This window comes from Saccopteryx bilineata, chromosome 11, assembly GCF_036850765.1.
Source record: "Saccopteryx bilineata isolate mSacBil1 chromosome 11, mSacBil1_pri_phased_curated, whole genome shotgun sequence".
Lineage (NCBI taxonomy): Eukaryota > Metazoa > Chordata > Mammalia > Chiroptera > Emballonuridae > Saccopteryx > Saccopteryx bilineata.
In genome coordinates, this window is record NC_089500.1 from 55,195,610 (window position 1) to 55,216,061 (window position 20,452).

Genomic DNA, 20,452 nt, shown 5'->3' on the forward strand with positions numbered 1-20,452 from the left:
AAAATTGACAGAACTATGCTTGTAATATTTACTTATTCATTTCATAAAACTCATTATACCTTCCACAAAATACTACATTTTAATTCCTTCACTTCTGTTACTTCAGTAAACAAACATATAACGTAAAGAGAAAAAGTGGCAAAATACCAGGGAGTTACAAGCTGTTATTTGCTTCAACTTTGTGTTACACCCAAAACTCCCTCAAGATATTATGAGTGTGCTGGTGTTCCTCTGAACAGTGAAACCAATAGGAAGCTAGGACACAATGAACCAATAGAAAGTCGCCTGTTTCTGATATATTAAACACAATGACTATTAGTCTAATCGGCCTACCTCTAAAGGAATGGAATCCTACTCCTACAGTGAAGAGATGGTTAAGGAGAAATCACAAAGCTGATGATGCTCAGATAAAAGCAAAGAAAATGGCAAGTAAGGACACCAATCAAGAAGGAATATGGAAATATCTTAAATAACAGTTTTATTGTTTTTGTCAGGTATTACTTAATATTTTTCATTAATATTTAAAAACTTTCTTATAATCTAGTTTTGTGTACCTCTTTTATTGTTCTTATTTAAGTATTAAATGCATGAAATAATAAACTATCTTTCAGTATATATTGTTTTATACTTAAAATGGTCATTAGGGCAGAGAACCAGTTGTTAACTTATTTGCATCCCATCACTGTGTTCATGTGAACTGACATGGGGATAAGTTAGTTGCTGTGGGGAGTGCACAGTGAGTACCTGTCAATTTTTCAACTGGAAAAGGGGTGAGTCCTCTCTCCGGGAAGAAGAACTCCCAGAGTCTCTGCTCCTTGTTCTCCCTACCTCCTTCCTGGCCACCTTTCTGATCAATCACTTCTATAATAATACCACAGACTAAGTGAAATGAAGAAGGAAAAACATTATATGTGCTGGATGATAAAAACAGATCCCAAAAATTCTTGATGCCCACCTACAGTACAGGTACCCTAATAAGTACACAGGCAGTACTTAGGAGATTTTGTCAAAGGCAAGTGAATGGTTCTGCACACCACAAAAGAGATCTAACAAGTGAAGACTGAAGAGGAAGGTAAGGTCCCACGTCTTGCAAAAAGCAAGAACCCAGGTACTGAAATTGTGGAAAGAATGTAAGGTCTCAGTGTCTGGTCAGTTTGGGAGAAGCGGCAGTAACTGAGCATTGGGCTCTGGGCATATTTTCGGTCAGATGCTGACATTCACAACTCAGAATGGTGAACAGATGCAGGACCATCACAGGTGACCACAATATACATATAAACTGAGGATATCTGACCAAGAAGGCTGAATATTCAGAGCTTTTGGATATGTAAAAGAATTTTATGAACTATTTTTGCAAGTTACTTGTTAAGATACTACCACTTTTCATGAACAAATTTGAGCTAGTGTCCTGTCTCAATGACTCCAAAGGATAAACTATACCAACATGGGATGATCCAGGGTCACCAGTCTCAAGAAAAATCAGGGCTGCCCAAAGATGAGCTGGGCTGCCGTGGCAGTGAGCTCCCTATTGCTGAAAAGTGTGAATATACATTAAATAACCTCCTGGTATGGATGTTGCAGTTTAGTCTTAAGGTCTAAAGGACTCTGACAAAAATAGAAGGTCTGTTGCAACACTGAAATTCCAAGCTATAAGCCAGACAGTATTTTCTGCTTACAGTGGATGTGTTACAGTAATTAGCAATACCTTGTAACGACAGACATAGAATACAGATCTCCCATAAACGGAGGGAAGAACAAGAAGCAAAATGTGTTTTTCTTCAACACAGACCAATCTAGATTTAGAATCTTTGTCCAGTCTTTTGGCAGTATGTATACCTATTGTCCTTTTACTGCAAAATGTAATTAACAGGATCGGGGGAGGTCTCTTAGGGGTCCCAGGTCACATCTGGTCAACCATTCCCCCAGGACTGGGCACTGGAAACTAGCCATCATTGTTGATACTGGGAAGACTGTGTCACGATCTTTCATGGACTGTGTTCTCTCCTAGGTGCAAATCAACAAGTCAGTTGAAGCTCTGGGAACTTTGTTCTGGTGGATTTGAGCCGGGGAAGGCAGGATTATAATTTAATGTCCTAGGAGTACCTAATCTTGTTGAAATAGCTACAGATGCAGTTTGAAAGAACTGATCAACTTTTTAAACAGTTCATGTGACCCTTTGTCTCTATGATTGGCCAAGGGACCTTCCCAGTGGATTATATCTCACTTTAAGTTGCTTGAAATCAATTCTCTTTAAATCCTGAAATGAGATTTTTCTCATTTTCTCTATTAGCACTTTGCTTCTGCCTGGAGCGTGAGCTGATTAGAGTGGGTAAATTTTCTTAACAGAGTTACAGCTTTTGCATCTTCACTAAGTCCATTTTACCTTGGGTGGCGGGGTTAATTCTTTAATTCCACATATACAATGGGGTCAACAAAAGTTAACTCATATCTTTTAATTGAGGAAAAACCATAAAGTACTTCAGTTTCTATACTGCTCACAAAAATTAGGGGATATTTCATCACTCCATATGAAGCGATAAAATCTTTGTGAGCCCCGAATTTTTGTGAGCAGTATAAATTCACCTGTACATTGCTTAATTAAGCAATTTCCCCTGTACAAATTGTTTTTATATTCAACATGTAATGATGATGCTTTTGAATAGAAGAGGAAGGCGGATCCCGTGGGACTAGAAGCCCATCAGTCCTTGTTCCTCTGTCCCCTTCCTTGTGTTTGGGCCACAACCAGGATCTCTAATGCTTCGGGTGTGTCCTCTTGGTGGGCAGCTCATTTTCCTTTGATAAGTTATTTTATCTGAGGCAAGTTAGTCCTGGAACACTTTATACAAGTTACCAATGTTTCCATAGAAGTTATTACAAAGGATGAGATTTTTAAAAGTGGAGAAAAAAATATCAGATTATTCTATATTATCAAGAAGGCCATGAGGGCTTAAGTAAATCATAAACACAATAGTGTGTTCTCAGTCAGGGCCACCAGACTTTGGTCTGGCTCACTGGGTTCTTTTCAGTGGTCAGAGTTTGCCTTCTGTCCCCGAGATCAGTCTTGGCTCGAGGGGAAGGGGGCTGAGAAGCAAAGGCATACTAAGACAGCCACGAGAATAAAAATCTTTTTACAAGGCAAGGAGAGGGCAATACTTAAGGCAGAGAAATAGATTTTCGACATTGGAATTAACTTATTTTAAAACTTTCAGGTGACTCTTTAAATTCTATGGTGGAAAGGCCTCTTCTACTTAGACTGTAATGACTGACACCATAATTAAAAACAAGACGCACTTAACCAGTTCCCAGACTGATGCCCATAAACAAATTCAAGGAAGCAAAATTTGTAGAAGAATTTCCACCGGCAATCTCAGACCACTTAGCTAGAACTTTCTGAAAGAAATATATGTATATCTTATTTAGTTAAATGTAAGATCTCACCAAACCAAAGAACTGGTGTGACTTTGAACTGGAAATGTAAATGCTCCCTGTCTACCCTAATTCTAACCTTCAAGCAAAAACACCCACCCAAACAAGCATACCAGACACTTCCCCGTTTCAGGATCACAGGTATCACTGTGGTTGTTACAACTGCAGGGCACACAAGGAGCCAGCAGAAGGTGAGGTCCTTTGTCGCCACCTTCTGGAAGCTTTCCTCTGTAGTAACCACGTGCACAGTCCTGAGGGGATACAAAAGAAAAGAAAATGAATAAATAACCTGATTTAAAAATGGGTAAAGGACTTAAAGAGAGATTTCTCTTAAAAAGATACACAAATGGCCAATAAGCACATGAGAAGGTACTCAACATTACTAATCACTAGGAAAATGAAAATCATAACCATAATTAAAATAAACCACACACACAAAAAGTAAAACAAAATGAGACACTACTCACACCCATTGGATACTATTAAAAAAAAAAGGAAAACAGAAAAAAAGAGTTGGTGAAAATGTAGAAAAACTAGAGCCCCTGTGCTTTGCTGGAGAGAATGCAAAATGGTACCGTATTGTGGAGAGCAGTATCACAGCTCCTCAAAAATTAAAATCAGAATTACTGCCTGACCAGGCAGTGACGCAGTGGATAGAGCGTCGGACTGGGACATGGAGGAGCCAGTTTTGAAACCCTGAGGTCACTGGCTTGAGCATGGGGTTGCTGGCTTGAGTGTGCAATCATAGGTATGACCCCATCGTCGCTGGCTTGAGCCCAAGGTCACTGGCTTGAGCAAAGGGTCACTTGCTCTGCTGTAACCCCCCTCCCCCGCCCCCTGGTCCAGGCACATATGAGAAAGCAATCATTGAACAACTAAGGTGCCACAATGAAAAATTGATACTTCTCATCTCTCTCCCTTCCTGTCTATCCCTAGCTGTCCCTCTCTCTGACTCTCTGTCTCTGTCAAAAAACAAAAAAATAAAACAAAACAAAACAAAACACAGAATTACCACATGGTCCAGCAATTGTACGCCTAGGTATAAACCCCAAAGAACTGAAAACAAGGTCTTGGTACACTCATGTTCATAGCAGCATTAATCACAATAGTCAAAAAGTGGAACGTCCTAAGTGCACATTGATGAATGAATGGATAAACAAAAATTGTGTATCCATCTACAACAGAATGTTAGAGGAGAAGCACATCCTGACACATACTACAACATGGATCGCCCTTGAAGACATTATGCCAGGTGAAATCAACCAGTCATAAAAAAGACAAATACTATCTTCTGATTCTACTTATATGAGGTACCAGGAGCAGTTACACTCAGAGATGCAGAAAATACGGGGTGGGCACCGGGAACAAGGAGGGAGGGGGCGTGGCGGTTGGTGTTTAATGGGTACAGAGTTTTAGTTTTGCAAGATGAATAATTCTAAAGATGGGTTGTACAGCAATGTGACTGTACTTAACACTGCAGAACTTAGACACTTAAAAATGGTTAAGATAGTAAAGTTTATGTTTATGCATATTTTACCATATTAAAAACATTTAAGGGAAAAATAATATAATAGATATGCATAAGTTCTGTTCATTACCAAGAGCTGCTTTAAAAAGCATATTTGGCCCTGGCCGGTTGGCTCAGTGGTAGAGTGTCGGCCTGGCGTGCAGGAGTCTGGCCAGGGCACACAGGAGAGGCACCCATCTGCTTCTCCACCCCTCCCCCTCTCCTTCCTCTCTGTCTCTCTCTTCCCCTCCCGCAGCCAAGGCTCCATTGGAGCAAGGTTGGCCCGGGCGCTGAGGATGGCTCTATGGCCTCTGCCTCGGGCACTAGAATGGCTCTGATTGCGGCAGAGCGACACCCCAGATGGGCAGAGCATCGCTCCCTGGTGGGCATGCCGGGTGGATCCTGGTCGGGCGCATGCGGGAGTCTGACTGCTTCCCTGTTTCCAACTTCAGAAAAATACAAAAAATAAAATAAAAATAAATAAATAAAAAGCATATTCAACTCAAAACCAGAAAAAAGATTCAATCAGTCTGCTTACCTGACACGAGAGTCCAGCTGTGCCAGGGGGGCAGAGACACCTCTCTATCAGGGAGGCCACCGCCCTCTCCACGTGAAGCTCACCAACCTTTCTGCCAACCTCCATTGAGATGTTTGAGATTCTGTGAAACCATTGTTAAGACGTGTGAAAGGAAACACTAATGTTTAGCAAGACACTTTCTAGAACTGCAAACTATATAATGATATTTGCACATATATTAAATCCAAGCTTTTCTGACAGTGTGGGAGCAGTTTCCTACCCAGGATTACAAAGGAAATGTGTGAAAGCACGTTCATACCATCATCACACAGTCCAGGTTCTCAGTCGACATTTTAGAACTTAAAAATCGTATTACAGAAAGTATACTTGAAAGACTTTTTGAAGTAGCAATTGGTCCAAAACTCAGTGGCTTTCTTTATGGATTAAGTACTGAATGAACAGCTAACAGCAATCTTGATACATTTACAAAGAAATGAGCATTGCCGTTTAAGGGTGGGAAATAGCAGAACTTAAAATAACAAATTGTTTCACATTTTATCCTCATCTAAGGTATCAGCATTATGTACTTATATTTTATATCCACATTAGTATGGGAGATGGATGATATATCATTTTTCATAAACTTCACACTAATATTAAAACTTAATAAGGTTTTGATGGAGAACAGTAATGAGAGGTTAATAAAGATAAGGAATTAATGGGGTTGAAGCGAATCAAATCCCCACACTTTGCTTTTCCACATAAGAAAAATATTTTAAAAATTCTAAAAGTTTCCAAATACCTGCTTTGCTGTAACCCTCGACCATAAGATGCTTTGATAAGGATGTACTCGACGTTGCTAAGAACAGACATAAAATCTGAGCGTGTGACAGGTTTTTCAGAAACAGAATTAAAATACTTCCAATAATTCTGTGGATGAGAAACACATTCAATGAAATACAGGGTACAAATTCTCAGTCATATAAACTTACAAAAAAAAAAGTGACTCTTTTATGTATTTCTTCTGAAATGAGCCCAGTTCTGTGCCTGACACCGAGTTTAACAAAGGAAGATCTCCTGTCTCCTCCCAGGGGCAGCAGCAGTGGGACGACACACGTCACCCACAGACACACGTCATGCACAGTCGCCACATAGTGGACAGTGAATGAATACACACTGCCCAGAATCAAGCAGGCCCAAAGACTTCCTACCATTAATCCACACGGGTGGAGACTTCTGTACCAAGACAAAGGATATAAATGCAATTCCCACTAAATTAACATAAACTTTATATCCATGTCTTGAGAATAGGAATTTGGGTCATTTTTTGAAATCTTACTAAATCTATTGAAATTTTGAACCCAGGGCCTCTGAGATCTCTCTCTAACAGCTTAGTGACTTCATTATATCCATAACCAAGTTCACACCTTTGTGGGGCTTATATGAAAAGAGCACATGATCACCTCTTTCATTTCCACTTCTTGCTCTTGTCTCACGCTGTTCTCTGGTGCGGGGGCGTCCATGTAAATGATTTGCTTTCTGGTTCGGCCTCCTCTGATGAGCACCTGTGGCTCAAGGTTGACGGTGCCCACGCCATCGGAGGCGTAGAAGGCCACGCTGTACTTCAGTTTGCCGCCATAGGCCATGAGCTATTGAATAGTAAATTGTTGTTTACCTCTCTGACACAGCATTGGTTTAAAAATATTCCATTACAAGCCTACTGCCATTTGAAAGAGATTTTGTATCTTAAAAAAAAAAAATCACATGAGTAGGATTTGTTGTCTAGAATTTGCTTCCTTCTAATTCTACTTAATTATGGATTTAAGTTAACTCTGGCTGGTTGGCTCAGTGGTAGAGCATCGGCCTGGTGTGAGGATGTCCTGGGTTCAATTACTGGTCAGGGCACACAGGAGAAGCAACCATTTGCTTCTCCACCCCTCTTCTTCTTGCTTCTCTCTCTCTATCTCCCTCTCCTCCCCTCCTGCAGCCATGGCTTGATTAGAACGAGTTGACCCCAGTCACTGAGGATGGCTCCATGGCCTCCATCTCAGACACTAAAAAATGGCTCTGGTTGCAATGGAGCAAGGGCCCCAGGTGGGCAGATCATATCCCCCTGGTGGACTTGCTGGGTGGATCCTGGTCGGGGTACATGAGGAGTCTGTCTCTGCCTCACCTCCTCTCACGGAATAAAAATAAATAAATAAATAAAAGAACAAAGGCAAAAAAAATTATGAATTAAGTTGACTTAAGCTATAGTCCTCTTTTTGTTAAGTGATTTTTATAAAGTTTTAAAAAATCTTATTGAGGTAACATTGGTTAATAATATTATATAATTTTCAGGTTTCAACATTATCGTTTAACATCTGTGTGCTCTCTTGTGTACGCACCAGCCAAAGCATAGTTTTCTTCCTGTACGATGTGATATTTGACCCCTTTGCCCACTTTGACCTCCCTTCACTCCATTGCCACTCATATGTGGACTATAAGAAAAGTTTTTTAAACCACTTTATTAATGGATGATTGGCTGTAAAAAGTTGTACATATTTAATATCGACAACGTTATAGGTTTGGGGATCAGTCTATACCTGTGAAACCCTATCAAAACCACAGACACATCCATCACCTCCCCAGTTCCTCCGGCTGATGCTAACAAAGGTAAGCTCCAGAACGACAAATCAATGTAGTAATGGTCCCAGTTTTTTTTAAGCTCCTTTGAATTACAAGTTATCTATGTCTGTAGGCTCACTGGATGTATATTTATACATGTGAAAGATCAGGGTGAATTCACACACACAGATTCCGATGTCTATATAAACCAAACGCCACACCGGGTGACAATTTCTTGAGAAAGACTTCGTAGGCCCAGCACCACCCAGGCTTGTGTGGACCTCATGTGAGTAAAAGCAATACATATTTGTTGAATGACTGACTGCTTTAAGAAACAGAAGAGGCCTAGCGTGTGGAGGACCCGGGTTCGATTCCCGGCCAGGGCACACAGGAGAAGCGCCCATTTGCTTCTCCACCCCTCCGCCGTGCCTTCCTCTCTGTCTCTCTCTTCCCCTCCCGCAGCCAAGGCTCCATTGGAGCAAAGATGGCCCGGGCGCTGAGGATGGCTCTGTGGCCTCTGCCTCAGGCGCTAGAGTGGCTCTGGTAGCAACATGGAGATGCCCAGGATGGGCAAAGCATCGCCCCCTGGTGGGCAGAGCGTCGCCCCTGGTGGGCATGCCAGGTGGATCCCGGTCGGGCGCATGCGGGAGTCTGTCTGACTGTCTCTCCCTATTTCCAGCTTCAGAAAAATGCAAAAAAAAAAAAAAAAAAAGAAAGAAACAGAAGAACATGATTTCAATTTTAAAAGACTTCAAAAGAAGTTTGTGTTAACTTCTCCATCCCCACTCAGAAGAAGATGTTAATAACCTCTTCAGTTAACAATAAGCCAGCACAGTCTGTTTGGATTCAAATGACGCCCATAGCCCCAGAAGTGTGTACGGCTCCAGGCTGGGTGTGGGCCTCACCTGGTCTCCCTGGAACTGCCCGGGAAGCCGCCAGTAAAACGGCTCCGCGTGGACATGCTGCCTGACGATCACCGCGTCCAGAAGGACATCGGGGGCCTGGTAATACACCCCTTGGGTCGTGCCCCTGAGGTTACTCTGTGACACCACACGCAGAAGAGGCTGATCTGAGACCAGCGTTATCTAGTCATGGGAAGAAGGAAAACGCACTTTAGAACATGAATAATTAGCTCCGTACCTTTGAGATGTCAGATTCTACCATCATCCCATAGACAAGAAGCTTCATGATTAAAACAGGAATAATGGAAGAAGAGTAAGAATTTTTAAAAAGCAAAAGTAATAAATAAATAAATAAACAAACAAACAAACCCCAGGAAATAATAAAAACTCTTCCTTCAAACTTAAACATCAAGATGAAAATGAACTGAACATGTTTTCAGCTACCACATTTAGGGTCACACTGTTGCTAATGGGGGACAGTATTCAGTTACATGGAGGAGACTGTCGAGATGTTGTGTTTTATCTTCTCTCCATCTAAAGCTTTTGATAAGTTAGCCAAGGAGCAACGCTGAATGCTTTGAGTTCCGGTTCCACGTATTTCTCTGGACAGCAGAAGCAGAGTTCTGATTCGTAATGAACACAAGTAAGTTTCTCAGTGTTCCTGATGCCAGAAGAGCACACTTGAATGTAGGAACTTGACTGTTTCTCTTTACCCTCATCCGACTCCCAAGGAGAGAGGGGTTAAAAACAGAACGTTTGAGCTTCATGCTTAACTTACTGGCATCCTGACATAACCCTCTGCCTCTGAGCAGACTTGTGACAGCCCAAAGCAGAAGCACGGGGTGCACCCCAGCGGGTGGTCGGCACGGAGGGCGTAGGTGCCCACTCGACACTGGTCGCACTGAAGCCCAAGGACGTTCTCCTAAAGGGGAAAATATAATAGACTCATTTTTACCTGGGTAGGGGGGCATGATTTCTGAAGAAACGGAAATGAAACAAACCAAACCATAAAAGTAATTTTGGATCAACAAACATCCCTGAATTAGCTCTTTCTGAGGCAAATTCCTTAACCTCTGAGGATGAGTTCTCTCAAAAACTCAGTCAGTGATTCCCAGACAACAGCTGATGATCACAATCTTCGAGGAAGCTTTAGGAAAATACAGATTCCCTGGTGAGACTCTCACGGAGGTACCAGGTGACTCTGGTGACCAGTCAGGGTGGAGACCATGGCCAGCTCCCTCTTGGTCAGACCATCTGTAATGAGAGCTGCTATCACGAATATGGGAAGCCAGAGATATCCACTGATGTTCCCAGTATGTATATGACTTTTCCGTTCCTCATCCCCGGTCAGTAATCAAACCACTACCCTCTGGCTTACATCTCACCAGACCTAGGAAAGGACCAGAGAAGGTTGCCAATGACCTCCTTCTAACAAAGCATAATGGGAATATTAATAACAATACGTGGAATGAAACATGATGTTGAAATCTTACCTCCTGGGAAAATAAGAAACACCAGTTTTCTCTAGCTTAGCCAGCACATACAAGAAAATGACTAGGTGCCAGATCTAAATTCAAATATCTTCTTTAACCCAGTGTTATATTTTACCTGTACATCCAAGACAAGTCACTACTTCGTCAACTGGAACACACAATAAAAAACTCAGTGTTCTTAAAATCAGTTCTGCCATCTGACACTTGTAATAACCAGTAAAAGTTCCATTTAAAGAATCATCCATAGTTCTATAAGAACATACACAGACTTAAACTAAGGTCTGGAAGGTAGTGTGAACTCCAGATGAGACCCATCTAAAACCATGATGCTTTGTTAGAAGGAGGTCACTGGCAACCTTCTCTGGTCCTTTCCTAGGTCTGGTGAGATGGAAGCCAGGGGGTAGCGGGTTGATTACTAACCAGGGATGATTACTACTTATAAATACTGAAAAGCCTGAAAGTCACAGTGGGGGAAAGGAGGAGAGTGGAGCGCCGAGGACCCATACCTTGCAAGAGCAGGTACCAGTTCCCTGTGCACAGCTGCAGAGACCCCGTTCCTCATCACAGGTGTCCATCAACGTCCCTCTCAGGTCACAGCCACAGGCCACACAGTCTGGAAAGTCTCTGAAACCCAGGGAGCACCGATCACAGTTCAGTCCCCCAAACATAGGCTTACATCGGCAATGGCCAGTGAGCACATCACACCGGTGACTGGCTGACCCTTCGTCACTGCAACGGCAGGCCTGAAAGAAAAAAACTTAAATAAAAAAAAGGCAGCTTATACATTTTCACAGTGCACACACATATGAATTACAGGAAAATCCAAAATGGGAAATTATACAAATGCGTCGATCTCTCTTGCCAATGCTGCACAGATTCATGTGGCCACATGCCAACAGAAAGCAGGGTCTACACTGCCAGGCATTTGTGCGCTTTGTGGCACAAGCACTCTGGGCCAGCACTGTGACCTGAAATCAATCTGCTTCATATGTCCACACCGTCCAGTAACATGATTTTAGAAGCCAAGCAGTTTTCCCAAGTAATTTTCAAAACACAAACTATATCTAGGTTTTAAACTGAAGAAAGTTACATAAGAAACTAGAACCCTAGAAGATTGGACATAACCCTTTCCCCCCAATAAGTGGTTTATGCCCTGTCCTCAACATAGTATACATTGCAGTATATATTCAAAAGACACTAAAAATTTTTTTTGATCTTCTTTTATTATTATTATTTTTATTTAGTGAGAGGAGGGGAGACAGAGAGACAGACTCCTGCAGTGCTTCAACCAGGATCTACCCATCAAGCCCACTAGGGGGCGATGTTTTGCCCATCTGGGGACATTGCTCCATTACTTGGCAAATGAGCAATATATTTTAGCACCTGAGGAGAGGCTACGGTGCCATACTCAGTGACTGGGCCAACTTGCTCGAATGAACCATGGCGGCTATGGGAGGCTGGAGAGAGAGAGAGAGAGGGAGAGAGAGAGAGAGAGAGAGAGAGAGAGAGAGAGAGAGAGGGAGAGAAAGGGCAGGGAGAGTGCTGGAGAAGCAGGTGGTCACTTCTCCTGTGTACCCTGACCAGGAATCGAACCTGGGACTTTCACACTTGGGGCTAACACTCTACCGCTGAGCCAATTGGCCAGGGCCAATTTTTGATCTTCTAACCATCAATTCCACAGTTAGGTTTTTGAAGAAAATTTAAAATAATGTATTTTAAGCATGCCAGGTGTTTTTTTTTCACTTTGAGTCCTACCATCTATAATGTTTTAAATATAGCTATTCAACAGGTGACAGTCAAGCGAACAGATCAAAGAGAAGGAATGAAACTTGCTGCAAAGCAATTCTCAGGAAAGCACAGGCAGAGACAACAGCACACCTGGCATCCGAGCTCCAGGTCGTAGCCCCAGAATCCATCCTCACATTCTCCACATGTTATGCCGCGAGTGTGAGGGGGGCAGAGGCATTCCCCCGACGCTGGGTCGCAGGTATTCTGCGTGTGAGCGCAGGCGCAGGCTACGGCAGAGACAGATGGTGGTGCCACGGGTCAGGACCGTTGGTGCAACTGAAGGGATAAGAGCTGATGCTACAAGTTATTTCTCTTTTATTGATAATCTAAATCATTCTTCTAGTTCCTAAAAGAGACTATATGAGACCTAAGACCCCTCTGTGTCTCATGGGAAGTGATTGCTCCTGTCAGTCAAGGGATGATGTTGGAAGACTGATCATCGGGTCACACAGAGAGAAACAGAAAGACCGGGAAAACCGGGATAAGTGGGAAGAAGAGATAAAGCTAGTAGTATTCCTCAAGCATTTTTGTGTGTGTGTCAAATGCTGTGTTAAAGACAACGTACATCCTTAAAAATAAATTCTGGATGGAGATTATAATTAACTTCCCCATTTTACAAGTGAGGAAACTAAAGCTAAGTGAAGCTAAGGAATTAACCTAAGCTCACACAATTAGTAGAACCTGGCCAAAGCTTATGGATGGACCCAGAATAGGAAAACAGAATAAAAGGCATAAGACACTACATGTTAAAAAGAGGAAAAGGGAAAGAACTTTAACAGAATTAAGTCAAAGCAGGGCTCAAAGGAAAGTCTGGGGATGACGATGAAGTCTCAGGAATGAATTCAAAAGCTTACGTGTGCAGCCACCATCCTGGAAGGCATAGAAGCCACGCGCACACCTGTCGCACCTTTTCCCAGCTACACCTGGTACGCAGCGACACTGGCCTTCTTCCGTGCAGTCATCTGACGTGGAGCCCGACGGGCTGCAGTGACAGGGCAGGCAGCCACGCCCTGAGTCCAGCCCGTAATAGCCATGCTGTGTCACAGAAGGGGCCGAATTGTGGAAGCCAAAATACATTTAAAAGAGTGAGCGATAATATTAGGATGTTATCCAAATCAAACATAGGATGTTTCATAGAAGTAAGAAAGTGTTCGTGACATCATTCCTTTGGGAACTTGAACACACCCCTCTCCAGATAAGGACGATTATTAGCACACAAACGGTTGTGCTTTGGGCGTTAGCTCTTTCCAGCAGTCACAGATTTATTTCATTTGGACCAACGTTAATGTGCCGACGATAGACATTGCTGACAAATGCTTTAATTGCATGCAATGACCAGTAGGGATCTTACCAAGCACTGGTCGCACTGCCATCTGGTCACATGTGGTTTGCAGTCACACAGTCCAGTCTCATGATGGCAGATGTCAGAAAGGGAGCCTTTTTTGTGGCAGTCGCAGGCTAACACAAACACAGAAACATTGTGTTTATTCCTGGATAAGTTCCCTTAATCCCCAAAGGAAAATCTGTAAACATTCCTGTTTCAAATCGCAAAACTAAAAATAAATAAACAAATAAGCCCTGGCCAGGTAGTTCAGTTGGTTAGAGCAGTAGTCCTCAATCTTTTTTTGGGCCACGGACCGGTTTAATATCAGAAAATATTTTCATGGACCAGCCTTTAGGGTGGGACGGATAAATGCACAAAATAAAATTATGCGACCGGCGTAAAAACTGCAGTATTTTTAAATATAATTGTCGAACTTACAAGACAAGCGTCAAGAGTGAGTCTTAGACGGATGTAACAGAGGGAATCTGGTCATTTTTTAAAAATAAAACATCGTTCAGACTTAAATATAAATAAGACGGAAATAATGTAAGTTATTTATTCTTTCTCTGTGGACCGGTACCAAATGGCCCACGGACTGGTACCAGTCCGCGGCCCGGGGGTTGGGGACCACTGGGTTAGAGCATTGTCCTAATGAGCCAAGGTGGTGGGTTCGATCCCCAGTCAGGGTACAAGAATGAAGCAATGAATGTATAAATAAGTGGAACAATAAATGATGTCTCTCCCTCTCTCTCCATTTCTCTCTCTCTAAAGTCAATCAGTAAAATTTAAATAAATATTAATAAATAAATATATTACTTTGCAATAACTTCACATATTTAGTATTTTTCTGAAGAGTAAGCCAAAATAAAGTTGATAGAGGAAACCCTCACAGAGAAATAAACTACTGAAGCTATTACAATAATAATTAGCAAACTAACTTGACCAATTTCACAAATTCTTTGAAATTTTTTAAAATGACCCACTAGGGTATCTCCTCCACAAATCTTCATTTAAAAAAATATAAGAGATTTCAAAATCAATTTAGCAATTTTCTTTCATTTCTATTATGTCTATATTTATTTAATATTTTAAAGCTTCTTTACACCAACCTATATAATATTTCCTTTTTCTAACTCATGAGTCATTTGTAGTTCTAATATACCTACCTTCAGGCCAGACTTTTCAATTTTATCTACAATTACAATATAGATGATCAAAGCTATAAAACTCCCCACCTTTTCAAAGTGATGCAATTTAATGAGTCCAAGAAAATGTTTAATTGGTATGCATCCCACGGCTGCCAATATTGACTTCCCTTAAAATATTTGCTATGCTCACTGACAAAATATCCCAGCGACATATACTGTTTATGAAAGCTTGCACTCAGAATATGCACCATGTCCATCATATGGAAGAAAAAGAAAAGAAAAGAAAAACTGCAAATGATCTCCAGCCCAGCACACTTGGCAGCAGGGGAGGCAGAGCCGTGGGATGCTGGAAGGCTGAAGGTCAGGAAGAAGGTGGTGCAATTCTGCCTTTCGGCTGATTATGGCCAGGCTTGGGGACTCTCTTCATAGGAGGTTTTCTCTGCTGTGAGTGGGTTGATGCGAACAGCCCCTGCGGAGGCGGGCCCAGTGCTGTGGGCCCACACACTACTGCCCATTCATGCTCTGTCCATTCCTGAAGACAGAACTGAACAACACTCCTCTAACTCTTTACATCAAACATGCCTTTTCCCCCCTGTATTTTTGATGCTTTGACTTCTGAGACCTGGCAGACTGGAGAGCCTATCCCTCCCAGAGCTGATCAACGTCTAGAGACAGTGAAAGCCACAGGACCTCTCGTATGTAAACCAACCAGGGCCCACAAGTTCCTCTGGGCTCCCGCTTCCCACCCGCCACCCGCCTGCCCTAACCCATCACCCCTGGGCCATGCCTCAGACAGCTAAAGGAAACCCCTATGCCCCAAAGGCTGCTGAAATTATTCAGACCCACCAATGAAAAACCTGTTTACCCTGACCTTCCCTTGCCTTTCTGAGGAAACCACAATAAAGGCTCACGTGCTGCTATATGTCCCCTCCTCCTGGCATCTGTGAGCAACAAACTATCTTCTCAGTGGTAGTCATCACCTGATCTGCTGGCTTTGCCATGCCTAAATAACAATAAAACTTATATCTTAAAACACTCCTCAGCATCCAACAGCTCTCGTCTCCCATTGAAAACATTACACACACAACTTTCTTCCCAAGGGTCCATCTCCCCAGTGCTCCTGTCCTCTCCACCAGCCTTCTCCTTAGCAGGCACCATCCAGTGCCCTCTGGGGCCCCTTATCTGCTAAGACACACCTCCTAAAGTCTCCAGGGGCTTCCCATGTGTAAACTCAGTGAGCAGATTCTTGCCATGGCTTTCTATGCTAGGGGACCCTCTGACCACACTCTCTCTCTTTGAACCTCCCTCTTACCAAGGTTTCAGGACCTCTACCCTTTGGTTTCTCCCTATTTCTCACTTACTTCCCTCTGCGCCTCCCTTCTGTGTCTCACTTACAGCTTCTCCTTCCTCTGGGGAAACTGCAAAGTTCACTGTGAGTATGATCATCACAAGACGTTGATGACCACAATAACAAATCATGTTTAGTATGCTCTGTGCTGGTCAGTTGATGCCTGTCATGTCACGGGCAATATTTCATTTAACCTTTGTAACAAACTTAGGAGAAAAGCACTACGATTTTCTCTATTCTTCATTATGAAATGTAAACCTTAGGAAGATGTGTAACTCGCCATAGGTCACACAGCTTCTGTATCCTTCTATAATAGAAATTAAAATAGCAGTTATTAATAAAAATGTTGTTCATGTTATAAATAATACTAATTTTTTTTTCTTTTTGTATTTTTCTGAAGTGGGAAACGGGGAGGCAGTCAGACAGACTCCCACATGTGTCCAACTGGGATCCACCCGGCATGCCCACCAGGGGGCGATGCTCTGCCCATCTGGGGCGTTGCTCTGTTGTGACCAGAGCCATTCTAGCACCTGAGGCAGAGGCCATAAAGCCATCTTCAGTGCCCAGGACCAACTTGGCTCCAATGGAGCCTCGACTGCAGGAGGGGAAGAGAAAGAGAGGAAGGAGAGGGGGAGGGGTGGAGAAGCAGTTGGGTGCTTCTCCTGTGTGGCCTGGCTGGGAATTGAACCCGGAACTCCTGCATGCCAGGCCGATGCTCTACCACTGAGCCAACCGGCCAGGGCCAATACTAATTTAAAATAGTTGCCGGTTACCAACTGCCAGCTTCTCTACATATATTTTAATTCTCATAAGAACCATACTTATTTCACATCACATTAGAGCTCAGTAGGGTTTCCACACCGTTTTGTCTCTCAGCGCCACCCTTAGCCCTGGACAACTGTATCCACATCCACCACTTCAACCACCATGTGACACCAGCCACTTCTCCAGTTTCCGTTATTTCCCCAATTCCTGAACTCCTAAATGTTCAAACACCTTCCCAGCAACTCCATAAGGCTCCCCATGTCAGTGATACCAAGTATCAGGATTTTTACTTGGGCTAGTATAATAAAATATGGTATTACATTAGTGTGTGGAAGTGTTCTCTGGGAAGCCCGTAAGAGGGACCCTGTAATAGATCGGGAAGGATTGCTAGTGAAATATCCAAAAAACAGAGAGGCTCAGAAGATGGCAGCGGAGTAGGCGGACACACAGACGCCCAGCTCTCAACACCAAACTGGAATACAAATCAATTTAGGAAAAATCAGCATGAAAAACCAACACTGAACTGCAAAAACCAAGGAGCAAAGAGGAAGCCACAATAAACCTGGTAAGGAGTGCCTGAATCTCCTCTGCTTACAGGAACGGCAGGGGGGGGGTTGAGGCTGAGAGCCCAGAGAGGATTTCACAGAGGAAAAAGAGCAGAAACTACTGCTCACAGCCACTTACCTGGCGACCAGGGAGCAAGGTGGGTTGAAAAGATCAGCTTATCTCCCAAGTGGAAAGGACAAGGAGAGGGACAGACTGTGAGGGGCTAAGGTATGCAAGAAACGAAATAAAAAAGCTGACTCATTCGTGCTGGAGGCGGCCATAGCTGGGGGAGGGACTGAACCTTTCACAAAACAGAGCTGAAGTGCTTCCGGATCAGAGATCTCCGGACATCTATCCAGCTCCAATCAGCGCAACAAGACACAGCTGAAAACAAGAAGTGGGGAGGAGGGGCAGTAACTCAGGTCTCCATGGAGATCTGAGATACACCTCCCCCTACTGAAGCTGAGAAAAAACCCTGCCCCCAGTGAGATTAGTTGGTGGAACAGACCTTCAGCTTCTCAGGTTACACCCACAGCATTCCTGGCTACAGTTTCAAGGAAGCCCCCTGCTGAGATCAGTTAACAAGACTATCACCTGTTAAGAAAACAAACAAATCAAGACTTCAAAGCTGCCCAAATCCGAAAGTGGATTACAAATAATAGCTGATACCAATCCAAGAAGACCTAGAAATAACACAACTGAAAACAGGAGGCAGAAAACACCAAGCCTAGACTCAAGCAACTCTACAAATAAAACACCATTATGAGAAGACAAAGGAGTGCAACCCAAATGAAACCACAAGAGACACCCTTGAGAGATGAGCTGAGTGATATGGAAATAATCAAACTTCCAGATGCGGAGTTCAAAATAATGATTGTAAGGATGCTTACGGATCTTAGAACAACAATGGAGGGGCAGTTTGAAAACCTAAATAAAGAAATAGCAAGTATAAAAAAGGATATTGAAATATTAAAAAAGAATCAGTCAGAGATGACAAATACAATATCAGAAATGAAGACCACAATGGAAGGAATTAAAAACAGGATGGATACAGCAGAGGATCGAATCAGCGAGTTGGAGGACAACTGGAATGAAGGCATGAAAGCAGAGAAGAAAAGAGAAAAGAGACTCAAAAAGTCAGAGGAAACACTTAGAGAGCTCTGTGACAACATGAAGAGAAATAACATCCGCATTATAGGGGTTCCTGAAGAAGAAGAAAAAGAACAAGGGATAGAGACTTTGTTCAATCATATCATAACTGAAAACTTCCCTAAATTAATGCAAGAGAAACTCTTACAAGTCCAAGAAGCACAGAGAACTCCATTAAAGAGAAACCCAAAGAAACCTACACCAAGACACATCATAATTAAAATACCAAAGCTAAGCGATAAAGAGAAAATATTAAAAGCTGCAAGAGAAAAAAAAGTTATCACCTACAAAGGAGCCCCCATAAGGATGACATCTGACTTCTCAACAGAAACACTTGATGCCAGAAGGGAATGGCAAGAAATATTCAAAGTAATGCAGAACAAGAACCTACAACCAAGACTACTTTATCCAGCAAGGCTATCGTTTAAAATCGAAGGAGAAATAAAAAGCTTCCCAGACAAAAAACAACTCAAGGAATTCATTACAACCAAACCAACGCTGCAAGAAATGTTAAGGGGCCTGTTATAAACAGATCAAAGTTGGAAAAGAATATAGCAAAAAAAGGAATACACCTTTAAAGAAGAAAATGGCAATAAACAACTACATATCAATAATAACCTTAAATGTAAATGGATTAAATGATCCAATCAAAAGACATAGGGTAGCTGCGTGGATAAGAAAACAGGACCCATACATATGCTGTCTACAAGAGACACACCTTAGAACAAAAGACACACATAGATTGAAGGTAAAAGGATGGAAAAAAACATTTCATGCAAACGGAAATGAAAAAAAAGCTGGGGTAGCAATACTTATATCAGACAAATTGGACTTTAAAACAAAGGATATAGTAAGAGATAAAGAAGGCCACTACATAATGATAAAGGGAGTAATCCAACAGGAAGATATAACTATTATAAATATCTATGCACCTAATATAGGAGCACCCAAATATATACAACAGACTTTGATGAATTTAAAGGGCGAGATCAACAGCAATACTATAATAGTAGGGGATTTCAATAACCCACTAACATCTCTAGATAGATCCTCAAGAAAGAAAATTAACAAAGAAACAGCAGACTTATTGGAAACAATAGATCAACTCGATTTAATAGATATCTTCAGATCCTTTCACCCTAAAGCAGCAGAATATACATTCTTTTCAAGCACTCATGGTACATTCCCTAGGATAGACCACATGTTAGGGCGCAAAAGTGCTCTCAACAAATTTAAGAAGACTGAAATCATATCAAGCACCTTCTCCAATCACAACGGCATGAAACTAGAAATGAATCACAGCAGAAAAGCTAAAAAATTCTCAAACACATGGAAACTAAATAGCAGGGTGCTAAATAATGAATGGATTAAGAATGAGATCAAAGAAGAAATAAAAAAATTCCTAGAAACGAATGACAACGAGCATACAACAACTCAAAATTTATGGGACACAGCGAAAGCAGTGCTGAGAGGGAAGTTCATAGCACTACAGGCACACTTTCAGAAGCTAGAAAAAGTTCAAATAAACAACTTAACCCTGCATCTAAAAGAATTAGAAAAAGAACAGCAAGTAAAGCCCAAAAGTAGTAGAAGGAAGGAAATAATAAAGATCAGAGCAGAAATAAATGACATAGAGGCTAAAGAAACAATACAGAGGATCAATGAAACTAGGAGCTGGTTCTTTGAAAAGGTAAACAAGATTGATGAACCTTTAAGTAGACTAACCAAGAAAAAGAGAGAGAGGACTCAAATAAATAAAATTAGAAATGAGAGAGGAGAAATAACAACTGACACAACAGAAATACAAAATATTGTAAGAAAATTCTATGAAGAACTGTATGCCAAAAAACTAGACAACCTAGATGAAATGGACAAATTCCTTGAAACATACAATCTTCCAAAAATCAATCTGGAAGAATCAGAAAACCTGAA

General features: G+C 42.0%; 1 protein-coding gene across 1 annotated transcript in view; it reads right to left on the reverse strand.

The window, feature by feature from the left end:
* LAMA1 (laminin subunit alpha 1) overlaps window positions 1–20,452 on the reverse strand; it is a 222,495-nt gene that overhangs the window by 67,957 nt on the left and 134,086 nt on the right. Inside the window, exons 20-29 of the mRNA XM_066247114.1 lie at window positions 13,592–13,698; window positions 13,095–13,275; window positions 12,331–12,467; window positions 10,959–11,195; window positions 9,738–9,881; window positions 8,963–9,142; window positions 6,914–7,099; window positions 6,253–6,380; window positions 5,472–5,592; window positions 3,540–3,677 (exon numbers count right to left, since the gene is read on the reverse strand). Of these exons, the coding sequence (XP_066103211.1) occupies window positions 3,540–3,677; window positions 5,472–5,592; window positions 6,253–6,380; window positions 6,914–7,099; window positions 8,963–9,142; window positions 9,738–9,881; window positions 10,959–11,195; window positions 12,331–12,467; window positions 13,095–13,275; window positions 13,592–13,698 (1,559 nt within the window). The remainder of the gene's footprint in view (window positions 1–3,539; window positions 3,678–5,471; window positions 5,593–6,252; window positions 6,381–6,913; window positions 7,100–8,962; window positions 9,143–9,737; window positions 9,882–10,958; window positions 11,196–12,330; window positions 12,468–13,094; window positions 13,276–13,591; window positions 13,699–20,452) is intronic.